The sequence below is a fragment of the Ananas comosus genome, linkage group 1, assembly GCF_001540865.1.
Source record: "Ananas comosus cultivar F153 linkage group 1, ASM154086v1, whole genome shotgun sequence".
NCBI lineage: Eukaryota > Viridiplantae > Streptophyta > Magnoliopsida > Poales > Bromeliaceae > Ananas > Ananas comosus.
Genome location: NC_033621.1, coordinates 309,782 through 323,404, shown reverse-complemented (window position 1 = coordinate 323,404; position 13,623 = coordinate 309,782). Strand labels below are relative to the sequence as shown.

General features: G+C 34.9%; 1 protein-coding gene across 1 annotated transcript; it reads left to right on the top strand.

Moving 5' to 3' along the window:
- On the top strand, positions 10,728–12,051 carry LOC109714453 (pentatricopeptide repeat-containing protein At3g22690-like). The gene is made up of 5 exons (XM_020239094.1): positions 10,728–10,953; positions 11,057–11,204; positions 11,319–11,458; positions 11,817–11,974; positions 12,040–12,051. The coding sequence occupies exons 1-5, from the start codon at positions 10,728–10,730 to the stop codon at positions 12,049–12,051; spliced, it is 684 nt and encodes a 227-aa protein (XP_020094683.1).

Below are 13,623 nucleotides of genomic sequence, written 5' to 3'. Positions count from 1 at the left end.
TGATACTACTTATATAGAACATTAATACAATGGGATAATATGGTGCCCTTTTTAATTTTGTCGAGAGAGAAAGATATATTTAATTTTTTTAAAAAGAAATTTATTTAGTTGAAAAGCTAAAGCTATTAGACTTTAAATTTAAAATTTTGGTTACCAATTATCGACCGCTTTAATACTTGTACCGGGGACGGCTGATGATGTGAAAAAATTTAATTAGTCTATATATATATATATATATATATATATATATATATAGATTGTAGTCTACGCTATTAGATTCTCTTCTTTTCAACATTTGTCATTTTCTCCTTTTATTTTATTTTTTGGACGAGGACCCGTTAATTAATCCGAAGTCAATCTCTCTCTCTCTCTCTCTATCTATCTATATATATATATATATATATATATATATATATATATATTATATGATGCTGCCGAAACGGACAAGTATTTTATTAATCGTTCCAGATATTAGTAATTCTAGAGCAAGTCTAAGGTTCACATTCATGAATGTGCACATGCAACAACTCTCTCATAAAAAATGCTCGTGATTGTTACTCACGTGGCTGGCTTAAATGGTAATACACCTCCTTGGATTATAATTAAACTACTGCAGAGTCGATAGATCAGTAATTAATTAGGAGGGATTTTTGCAGTGGAGTCTAAGAGGCTAAGAGCAAGATACATGCATCCAATTAAATTAGTCGCGTATATATCTATCTTTGCAGCAGGGTGGATGTATATGTAAATATCAATATTATCTGGAAGCATAGCTGGATGCATGTAGATTTTTTTTTTTTTTTTTTTATTTTTAAAAACATCGGATATAACTTGTTGATTTCAGTATATATATATTTTTCCTTCATCTTTTTTGTTTGGAATTTTCTTAGTTATTTCATTTTTCAACCATTATTGTAGCCAATGTACTTACTAAACTTGCAATTAAGTTCTTAATTCAACAATAAACCCCCAAAAAAAACAAAGAATTCAAACTCTTTAGTCTTTGCCAAACAAAGTCATCAGAAGGTTACGTTCCTAATCCGGACTAATTCAAGTGTAAGAAGATAAAATATATCACACAAAAACTCCTACGAAATTGATTAATTGACATTTTGCACTTATTTTAGACCATACCACATATGTTCATATTTGAGTGCACCGTAGATGACTACGATCAGAGAGTTGAATAGTACCTTACAAAGAATTAAATACTTAACTTTTTTTTTTGAGAGATTACTCGACATAATATCTACCCTTCATATTTTGCTATTATGATCACACATTCATACTTAACATACATACTTAGGTATTAAATTAGACCACAACAAAATAAGTCGATAATGCTCCAATTAATATCTAACAAAATCTAATAAATGGAAAATCAGTGAGAGCTCGAATTAAAAAAGAAGTTGCGTGTGAATGTGAACCCTGACCCTTCAATTATGGATGTGTGAAATGATTAACGAAAGTCTTCGACTGTTTCTGACAGCCTAGCGATTTGGATCGACATTGCATTAAAGAACTCAAATTTCCTTGCCTATAAATTAAAGGAAAAAAAGAAAAAAAGAAAAAAAACACAAGGGTTGTTTGTGGCTGTAGCTGACTTATTTGGGCAAAGACTTGGAAGAGCTATCATTCGTTCATTAATTATAATTGTATATTTCATTTTGTTCTTCATCCAGATGCATGCATGAAGTACTCGTCTCTTCTTTTTTTGTTTATCCTTTTTAATTTTTTGGAGGAGGACCCGTTTAATTAATTCAAAGTCTATCCTACTAGACTGTCCGAAAGAGACGAATTAGTTATTTTATTGGTCATCCCAGAAATCTAATAATTCTAGGAGCAAGCTAGGTTTGCATTCACATCAGCACGACAACTCACTTATCAATTAAATACGATTGTTACGTAGGTGGCTAGATTGGAAGTTCCATCCGCGCGCGTGCCTTCTTGGATTCTTAAGTTAGTATAGAGTTAAATTTTTCAGGTTGCCATGCAAAATTAGTTATTTACATACGTAAGTGCTAGCTTATAATTTTAATTTAACATATTTATCCTCATGTTACCTTCAAGAAAAAAAAAAACATATCAATTCTAAATTCTTAAGAAAATAAGTCCTAATCTAAAATATAGATAGATGTAGAAAATTTATCCAACTATTAATTAATTACCATATTGCCGATTTAATGTGCTATTTTATACTGTACTAATTATTCACTTATGTGCGCAATTCATTATTATGATAATAGCTCCTGATTAATTATGAAGCATTTTGCAAACCACTAGCTTGCAGTTGTCTAAATTAAATTTCAATTGAATAGAAACTGCTTCCACTCTATACATTCAACATATATATTTTACTTTGTATCCCATCTGCATGCCCTATGCACTAAATTACACCACACCTAAAAGAATGATAATGCTCTAACTAATCTTAACAAACTGAAAATGTGAATAAAGAAGTCGCGTGCCTGCTCAAGTTACACGGAAGCAACTAAAGGTGTGAGACTGCGCTATACGCCAAGAGGTTGGAGGTGGGACATGATATTACTAGGTTACCCTGAGCAAGAGAACCTTCGTCTTCAGCAGCTTAAAGCACTTGTCTCGGATCATTTCGAGGGTGCCGGGCATGACACGATAAAGTGGCGGTTGTCTAAATCCCAAACCTTCTCCGTTTGCTCGATGTACAAGTTCTTGATCGATGGGGGTATTAGGGACCGTGTTGCTCGATGTACAAGTTCTTGATCGATGGGGGTATTAGGGATCGTGTTGCTCCACAGATCTGGAAACTAAAAGTTCCTGTTAAAATAAAGATTTTTTTTTGTTTACTCCTAAGAAAGAGAGTTCTTACGGTTGACAATTTATTAAAAAGGGGGTGGGATGGAGACCAACGATGCGTTCTATGTGAAGCCGAAGTGGAAACTAATGAACACTTGTTTTTGACCTGTGTTTATACTAAAAATATTCTGTCTCGGATGATCTCTAATTCAGAATGCTTGTCAATGTCAACTTCGGCAAGGGATTTATGAGAGGCATTCATGAATGTGTCAAATAATCAAAGAAGAAAGCAAGAACTTTGTAAACTAACGGCTTGTTGGTGGGTAATATGGCTAGAAAGGAATTGTATTATCTTTCAGGGAAAGAGGAGGAATATTTATCGTGTTCTCGAGGAGATCGCAAACCTTTTGACGGACTGAGAGAAGAGGGGTGAAGGCTGACCTTAACTGTAGGGGGTGTCTAGTTGCTTTTTGCTTTTTTGTGTGTGCGCGCGCGCGTGTGCAATTGTGGATCTTTCTCATTCTTATTGAGCCGTGTGGCGGGTGTGTGTGTGCGTGTGTGTGTGGGTTTGTGTGTTTGTGCAGGTGTGTGTCTTTCTCGTTCTTATTGAGGCCTTAACTGTCTTCATATTTTGAAGCTAAATTCATTTTCTAATTAAATGAAGCAGGTAGCATGCTACCTTTTTTTCAAAAAAAGAAGTCACGTGCGAATGGTGTGAACGCTGATCCTTGAATTATGAACACGTAAAAGGATTAACCAAAGACTTCGACTGTTCTAACAGCCTAGCAATGTGGCTGTAGGATTTTTTTTTTTGGCTGTAGTTGACTTATTAATTGGCTAAAGACTACTTGGAAGTGCTGTCATTCGTTTATTAATTCCTAATGTATAGTTTTGTTGACAGTTCAGAAACATGCGTGGACTCTCTCTTCTTCGTTTGTTTGTTTGTTTATTTTTTTTTTCCTTAAATTTTTGGACGAGAGATATACCCCCTAACTAATCCGTAGTCAATCCTTCTAGGCGGTCCGAAACAGACAGTATTTTACTAAATAGTTGTTGGAGCAAACTATAGCTAGGTTCGCATTCACATACATGCAATACAACTCACTTATCAAATATATGAATGATTGTTACCTAGTCGATCGGATGGATTCGAAGTTCCATTTTCGAGCATATGTTTAAATTATGAGTCTCTAGCCTTCTTTTGGATCATAACTATAGGTTCGCATATGTTTTAATTTATTTTAAATATATAAATTTTTACATCATATTTATTCAAAAATTTACAATAAAAATTATGTTTTATAAGTGAATATGTTATATTTTATTAGATAATTTTTTTTAATATAAACAATGAATATTTTTATATATTTTTTGAATTATGATAAATTTAAAATTTATGTTTATTATTTAAACTAAAAGCATCAAAATTTAATTCACATTAACTTTAAAATTTAATTTTAGTTTACTGTAATTAAATATTATAATTGTAGACTAGATGTAGTAAAGGATTCGGTGTGTTTATGTATATATATAAATGGTATGCGCGTCTCTTACAGTGCTCGATCGATATATACGGCAACGCTATATATATATATATATATATATATATATATATATATATATATATATATATATATATATATATACACACANTTGTTAATTCTTCTCCTTGAAAGGGACGATCAGGTGAGATAAGTTGTATTAGATAGGAAGGATAAAAAGATAAAACAGATACAAATACGAATTGCAGGAATAGGCGGTGATGTTTTACTTTACTTTCTATTATAACTGATATTGATCGGGTCAACCAGTTACCGAAATATTAACTATATATAAGCTCTTTAAACTTTGAATTGATAAAATATAAAGATCAATGAAATAAAGATTTTTATTTTCTTGCATTGTCGAGAGCGAATGATAGAAAGACAGTTTTTTTTCTTTCCTAGCTCTGTTTTGATTACTATTACGAGTTGATTAGATTCTTTAACTTTGGTCGTTCTCGAACTTAATTGTTTTTTTTTTTTTTTTTCAAACCGCACTTACACTTGTAACTAGGAACTTAAAACCTGTACACTTTATTAATTGCATTCGGAAGCTGACAAAGACTTTCAGAACGTTAAACCTAGCTGTAACGTAATTTCTTGAATATTAATCAACAGAACAGGTATTAAAAACAATATCTTTTTCCATTTTATTCTTCTAATGTTCGATTAGTACCGGGTAGGTTGATTAGTTGATATGCATTCCTTCTGGCTTTTTTGGTAGTTTAACGTTTCTGGAACGGGTTTGTTCAGTTCGTGTCGTCGGTGTTGTACTCGATTCGTTGCGCACTAATTACGAAGTAATTAAACTCGAATAACATGTATGCGTAAACTATTCTATATATAATGTGAAACTATTTTTATTCATGGTCAACATATAAGTTTTTGAATTCACATTTTAAAATTAATATATAAAAAAAGATAGGTTAATCTTATTTTAAAAATGTGACAAAATCGTTAATTATAATTTAGAATTTTTCTTATGGATTTAGGAATTAACTCTTCCTACCACTAATACGTGGGTTGAAAATCTACACGTTCATCTTTAACAGATTTTACATATATGCAGATTAATAAATATATATATATATCTCTCTCTCTCTTAATTAACTCAAAGATACGAAAATTTTCGTGGTATTGGCTTGAGATATATATATATATATATATTAATAAATTTTAAATTATTTTATCTAATTAATCATCGACGTACGACACACTTATTTAATTCGACTAATTTCTCGTTAATTATCGATCAAGATGTCGGTAAATATATACATATATACGTTGTGATTAATTGCCGAGCCATAACGAAGAGGAGTGATGACGACACATGATGAACCGGTCGCAGTACCCTGTACTATCTCACTCTTGTGTGCGTCCTCTCTGTCTCTGTTTGATTGCACACCTAAAGTAATTAATTAATCTTATTATTTTATTTAAAGAAGTTCCACAATTAACCCGGCACTAGTAAACATAATAAATGCTCGTTCAACGTGCTTTAATTAAATATGTTAATTGCTTCTGCTTCTGGTTATTAAGAGGGGGAAAGTGTGTGGCACACACACACACACACACACACACACACACACACACACACACAAGTTTAGACAACAGCATGCTACGGGTTCCCAAAATGCTGCGTCAGTACAGTATAAAATAGCACGTTAAATCAGCAACATGGTAATACAAATTATTATATATATAATTAAAGAGCACTTGACTATTATTCAACTATCCTATCCTAGTCATCTTCGGTGTACTCAAATATGAACAGATGGGTATGGTCTAAAATTCGCACAAAATGTGAATTAATCCGTTTCGCCAGCAGTTTCTCCTGTGATATCTTTTATCTTCTTGTAGTTTAATTAATTAGCCCGGATTAAGCGCGTACGCAGTCTTCGAGGTGACTTTAATTGTTTGGCAAAGACTGAAGTATTTGAATTTTTTTTTTTTTTTTTGTTTCCATTTTTGGGACAGCTCCGTGGCAATAGTTTTAGCAAGAGCAGTAGCTGCACTAGTTAGAAAAAAAGAGCAATGCGATCAATACTCCGTTCGAATCTTAACCGTTTATTTTTAATCAATGAAGGGTTAAAATTTATGCATAAAAAAAAATGACTTGCTATTGCACAAGTAGTACCGGTCACCAGGTATATGTGAATCTAGGAGTTTTTTTGGAAAAAGAAAGAGCTAATATTATAAAGTTAAATAATTAATATTGGAAAATTTTGCATACTGCCCTTGAATTATGGAGAGAATAAATTTTTAATTAAATTATCCATTTTTAAGGTCGATTTTAATAATAATTTATGATCGTATTGAGTCATAAATTTGACAATTTATAATTTATATATAGATATACACGCTGTGTGAAAGGAGGAGAATTATTGGTCTTCGTCTTCGTTAATTGTATAAATTAATTTCGTGCAACTTGCTCATAAATAATACAAATGATCACGGCCCAATTAACACCTTGGAGAAATTTATTTTATTATTCTAATTAATTAATGAATTAATGATACCCACGTTTGTCTCTGTCTCTCCTGCGTGTGTTCTCACTCTATCATGTCCCATGACGCTGGCCAAGTAGTATACAGCAGTAGTGAGGAGAAGCAAAAACGAGCCGTTAAATAGTGTTACATATATACATATATAAATGGCTGTAGAACTAGCTACCATTAATTGCTCTTTAATCAGCTTAATTTATTCACACAACATGCAGCTACTAATTAATCTATTTTATTAAATTTTAAATAGTTATATATATATATACTCTTATGAGTACGATCGCCCTCGTACTCATAAGTTGTTTTCGATGATAAAGCTTCCAAATCGACGATCCATACCGCTAAACATTATTTAGAGCATTTGAAATTTTTAGAAATCAAATTTCATAATTTTTCGACATCATTTGCCTTACGATCAAAAGCTCACAAAATTGATAATTTTTAACGGCCGGTATGGGATACTTGCTAGTTTAACAGTGTAAATGAATCGGAATTGGTTGAAGTTTTGATAGAAAATTCTATGCACTATCTAGATAAAGATTGATAACTCCGATCTTAAATTGAAGGATCCGATCATCCATTTTTAGGACGTCGTTCGATTTTGACCGTTCATTTTATACCCGCTTGATGGATTTTATTATGATTTCGAAAAATTACGAAATTTATTTTCTAAAAGTTTTAAATACTCTAGATCATATTTAACGGAGTGGATCGTCGATTCGGAAACTCCATCATTGAAAACAATTTATAAGTACAAAGGGCCCAATACTCATAAGAGTACAGTAACCCTACTCATATATATATATATATATATATATATATTTAGAGTGAGGCTACTATGCTTCTGGAAACACGGAGCCTTCCGTGCTTCCAGGTTGTTTTTGATGTTGCGACTTTCGAATCGTCAATCGGCCCCGTTAAACTTGATCTAGAGTATTTGAAGTACCTAAAAAATAAATTTTGCAATTTTTCGATATCATTTGCCTAGTGAACTAAGGGGCTCAAAATCAACGACTGAAAATAAAAATCTTACAAAACGTGATAATATGACATTAAAATTTTAGATAATAGATATGATCTGTTTTAATATAAAAAAATTTCTATCAAAATTTCACCGTGATTTGATATTTTACGCCGTTAAACTTACAAACAGGCTCACCACGGCTATTAAAATATTGATTTTGAGTCCCTTCGATCACGGCAAATGATATCGAAAATCATAAAATTTATTTTCTAAGTACTCAAATACTCTAGATCAAGTTTAACGGAACCGATCGACGATTCGAAAGTCACAACATTGAAAATGACCTGGAAGCACGAAAACTGCGTGCTCTAGAAGCATAGTACCTCACTCTTATATATTATAATATATTAAATATAATATATATATATATATATATATATATATATATATATATAATTCTAATAATCCGGCTACTATACTATCGATAGTATCAAGCCCTTGGTACTATTGAGTTTTCTACCATTAGATCTACCCTTTGATCATTTTCACCAATTAGTTTATACTATTAAACCAACCACTCACTCAACCCTAGGGGACCACTATCAATTTAACCGGGGACCGCTATCATCCTAACCGCACATCTTTTCATCCAACGGCCGAAAACTCAATAGTACTAAGGGCTTGATACTATTGATAGTATAGTAGCATAATTCTATATACATATATATAGAGAGAGAGAGAGAGAGAGAGAGACGTATATACATTTTAGACAAATTCTACTTGCACATCTAAAATTAAGTTGGGTGCATAATCTTGCACAATCCATTTCAAGGATTTAGGTATTTTTTAAAATTTAATATTAATTGCTAAAATAGTGTAAAAATTTTATTCTTGGATAGAAAAAAAAAATATGTTGGGTGTTGATTCCCTGGTCCTTGACCTGGTCAAAGATCCTCCTCGGGGAGCGTGGCGGGATGAAAAACGGCTTCGGATAGTGACCCTCGAAGTTTGCGCCCATTCGACTGGATCAAGCGATTCGGCTGACGAGGGATCGAATCAGCTGAGTTCGAAAACTCTATTAAATATTCGGTTCGGCTGGAATGAGCCGAATTGATAAAATGCACAGAGTTTTGGGTCGGCTGATGAGCCGAATATATGAAATACACAATGACTGGTCGGCTGAAAGAGTCGAATACTTTTATATATTAATAGAGCAGAGTATGCCCGAAGGGTATACAGACTCTGAAAATCTAGATTATGACAGAGTCTGCTCGTGAGACATACAGACTCTAGAGAACTAACTTAAAAACTACTCCTAGGAAAGCAGTAAATGCAGGTAAAAAAGATTACCTGTAGACTATCTCTAGAAAACGATAAATGCATAAAAGGAAAGTATTGAAAATGCGGTGGTTTTCTCGTTCAGGGGAGAGAAAGATCCCGATTACAGGGTTTGAAGTTACTATTTATAGTGATGTCTTCTCAGCCCACATTATTGGTCGGTTTTTAGTAGTGGGGGAAGTGGTGTAGACATGATCTTGAAAGTTACACCCCACTTCTTATGGAAGTTACGGTCCATTTCTCAACTGTTTCTGCCTAAACGCTCTTGACCTTCAGGCGCCTTATTGCCGACTCCTGGTGTACCACGTATGCTTATTTCTTTAGCTCATATGAGGGTTAGGTCAGCGTGTTAATTTTAATTTTGGCATCAATAATATATAATTAAAATTTTACACTTAGTTTTTAAATATACAACTGGTACTTATTTTTATCAAAGTGTAATATATATCTTATCAAATGCGTATGTACAATAAGCTCAAATTAATGAAGCATTAATCACGCGTTGCTTAGCTCATGTTGTGGCTGTTGTGCTTGACTTGTTTGGGCAAAGTCTTTGCAATTCGATTTTTTTTTTTTTTGGTCTTCATTACGTAGTTGATTAGTTGGATTGGTCATGATTAGCTTGTAATCTTCTTATTTTACCTTTTCCTAGAAATATATATATATATATATATATATATATATATATATATATATATAAAATTTTTTTGAGAGAAAGGTAGCATGCTACCCGTTTCGTTTATTTTATTTAGAAATAAACTTAGCTGGAAATGTGAATCAACTAGGATTCGAANAATATATATATATATATATATATATATATATATAATTATTTAAAATTTTTTTGAGAGAAAGGTAGCATGCTACCCGTTTCGTTTATTTTATTTAGAAATAAACTTAGCTGGAAATGTGAATCAACTAGGATTCGAACTTGGGTCTCGTGTCGTTAATGAAATGCTTCTTTCTAAACAGCGGCCTAATAGGGTTACTATGCTTGCTGGACTCTCCGCATCTTGACAATTAAGTGCTATTCTGGTAGGAAAACAATTACATGCTTATATATTTAGGAATGGGCTAGACTGTTGGGATGTTGTGAACAATTTAGTCGTAGACATGTACGTGAAATGCGGCAATGAGAAAGCTGCGAGGAAAGTATTTGACATAATTTGTATCAAGACTCTAGCAACTTGGAACACCATTATAAATGGTTTTGTTATCAATGGTGATTACATCTCCGCTTGGGAGCATTTCAACATGATGCTTGAAAGAGATCTTATTTCTTGGAATACAATGATTTGTGCTCTGGTACAGGACATTCAGTTTGAGGAAGCTGTTGAGCTTTCCAGGAAAATGCAAGATTCGGAACTAATACCTGATACGGCCACATTGGTTAGCTTTGCTTCAGCATGTGGGTATCTAGGTTCTCTTGATCTCGCCAAGTAGGTGTACTCCTATACACAAAAGAACCGAATCTCACACGATGTTAGACTAGGAACCACATTGGTCGACATGTTTTCTAGATATAGTGATTCAAGGAGCATGATGCATGTGTTCGGCAGCATGCTTATTAAAGATGTTGCAGGTTGAACTGCCGCGATTGGGGCAATGGCTTTCAAGGGTAATGGTAATCAAGCTTTTAAGCTTTTCTCAAAAGTGATCGACCACGGTGTGAAACCTGATGGCTTGGCGTTTGTTGGGGTACTGACAGCGTATAGCCATGCGGGGTCAGTTGAAGAGGGTTGCATATTTTTCCATTCGATGAGCAACACTTATGGCTTCACCCCGCAAATAGTCCATTACGGTTGCTTGGTCGATCTCCTTGGTCGTGCTGGTAAATTAGCGGAAGCACGAGCTCTCATTGAGAGCATGCCTACGAGCTCTCATTGAGAGCATGCTGATGGAGCCTAATGATGTAATATGGAGGGCACTCTTAGCTTCTAGCAGCATTCACCGCGACATTGAAATGGCAGAATATGCAACAAAGAAAGTTCTAGAGTTGGCTACAGAGAAAAGTGGCGCTCATGTTCTTCTATCGAACATGTACGCTTCAACAGGACGGTGGAATGATGTTACAAAGGTGAGGTTGTCTATGCGAGATAAGGGGGTTCAAAAGGCTATCGGCTCTAGTAAGATTGAGTTATGTGGAACGATCCACAAGTTTTCTTGAACTGATGAGTCCTATCCTAAAATGGATAGGATAGCTGAGATGCTCTCCAAGATGAGTGAAAAAGCTTCCAGTACTGGCTATTTGCCCGATCTGGCTAATGTCATGCTCAACGTCGAAGAAGAGGAGAAGGAAGATCTTTTGAGTACGTCTTCACAGCGAGAGGATAGCTGTAACATTCGGGCTTATCATCATGAGTCGCGGGTTACATATTCGCGTCGTGAAAAACCTGAGGATTTGTGTTGATTGTCACTCGTTCATGAAGGATGTCTCTGCGGTCTATGAACGAGAAATTACAATTAAAGATAACAACATATATATTCCATCATTTCAGAGAGGGAGTGTGTTCTTGCATGGATTATTGGTGGAAAATCCTCTGTTTGATTAACTTATGGTGCAGAACATTCTTTAAGTTCACTCATTTCACATGTAAGGGCGAGGACAGGATTTAGCTCTACGGCAACAGCCCAATAATCATCAACAACTAGAGTTAATATACGAAACTTAAATGTTTAATTTTGTTCTTACAGATTTAGCTGCGCTCATCTTCTGCGGGTACATCATCTACGATACGGACAACTTGATAAAGAGCTACACTTATGACGAGTACGTGTGGGCTGCGGTTGCTCTGTATCTCAACATCATCAACCTCTTCTTGTCACTTTTGACCCTTTTCAGGGCATCTGACGTATAAAATGTGGTGCGATGGTTCCATTGTTTGCACTGTCTGCTTTTGAAAAATTGAATATTCAGGTTGTTAATTGAATATGTCGGTCGTGTAGTTTAACACTCCTGCCACTGAGATGTGTTTTGAAAAAATTATGATGTACGTAGAGATGTACTTGAGCTACCCCTCTGACGATGTTCTTTACGTATTTCTGCATTTATGTTTGGAGAAATGTATAGCGGACTGTTAGAATGCAGAGTAGTATGGTTGTCAATTATTAGACTTTTTAGATTTTCGTAATTTTCAATTAATGCTGAAAAGGCGGGAGCCAGAGATTTAGTTTTCTGCAGGTGTCACGCCCCGGGACCCAGCGGAAGCCCGCCCGGCGCGTGCCCAGACCCGCCATATGTCTACAACATACGAGGTGTTCAAAACCAAAAGATAAATAAAGTAGTAGAACAAAGGGATCTAATGATATCAGAGCAAAGTAATTAACTAAATTCTACAACAGAGGGATAAGTATAAAACTGAAATTCACTAATAAAGCCATAAAGTAGTACAATAAAAATCCCAAAAACAAAAGCTAAACAGGGTACACAGGTGGTCTCTAAACATGGTACAAAACTCTCTGTCACAAAAATCAAAAAGAAGAGAGTGACCACCTAGGAGCAACAGCAAGCTCCGCTATCTAGCTATGCAACTCCCTTGCCGCGATCCCGTGCCTCCGCCGGTGCCGAAGGCTCTGAAATAAAACCATAAAACAAAGGGCGTGAGAACTATTAAATAATAGTTCCCAGTGGGCAATTACTGACTTCAGTAAAATGCGCCACTAGGCCCAAAAGCTACAAAAGAGGGTCAGTACAAGTATAAATGAAAGCGAAATAATGAACCAGTAACCATGAGTACTATTCTACCATAATATCTCTACTTAGCATGAACTGCATAAGTAATAAAGTAATTACAACAAGTATGTACATGAGTGTGACTAACATGTATAAACATGGGTATGCAACCAACACGATGTCCTCGATGCAAATAGTAAAGATGTCATTATTTACTATTCTAGTCAATGTCCACTTGTCACTTTAACTGTTAAAAGTTTAATCTTATAAGACCCACCCGAAGGCTGTCTGGCATGAAGACCCACCCGAAGGCTCTCTGGTATGTAAGACCCACCCGTAGGCTGTCTAGCCGGTGTTGTGCCTAATGGCCCCGTGGTAGTCAACATCCCCACTCTAGGAATGAGCCTTTCCCATTGCAATCCACTTCGGCGCCCAATCCCGCACGGCGAATGGGTATCGCGATGGCTAACTCTGAAGTGCCGGCTTGTAGGGAGCGACCCTCACAAGCATGTGCGAATGAGCACAATGACAAGCATGCGTATAAGTCTGTCTCAAGTTTCAAGTCCTCATGTCTAAAACATGGAATATCCCGAATGTCACAAAGGCCTATCACTATGTCATCATGTCTAAAACATGGAATATAGTATATGTCCAATGGCCTATCACTACGTCTCTATGTTGTAATTTCATAGTTTTCTATGTCAAGTGCCCATTTATGACACTTTGTTCCACTAAGTCCAGTCATAGTGTAGTGTTTACAATTACACAAATATGAGCTAATATAGCATACAAGACATGATTCCCACTTGTTATCTCGAACACTTCTCA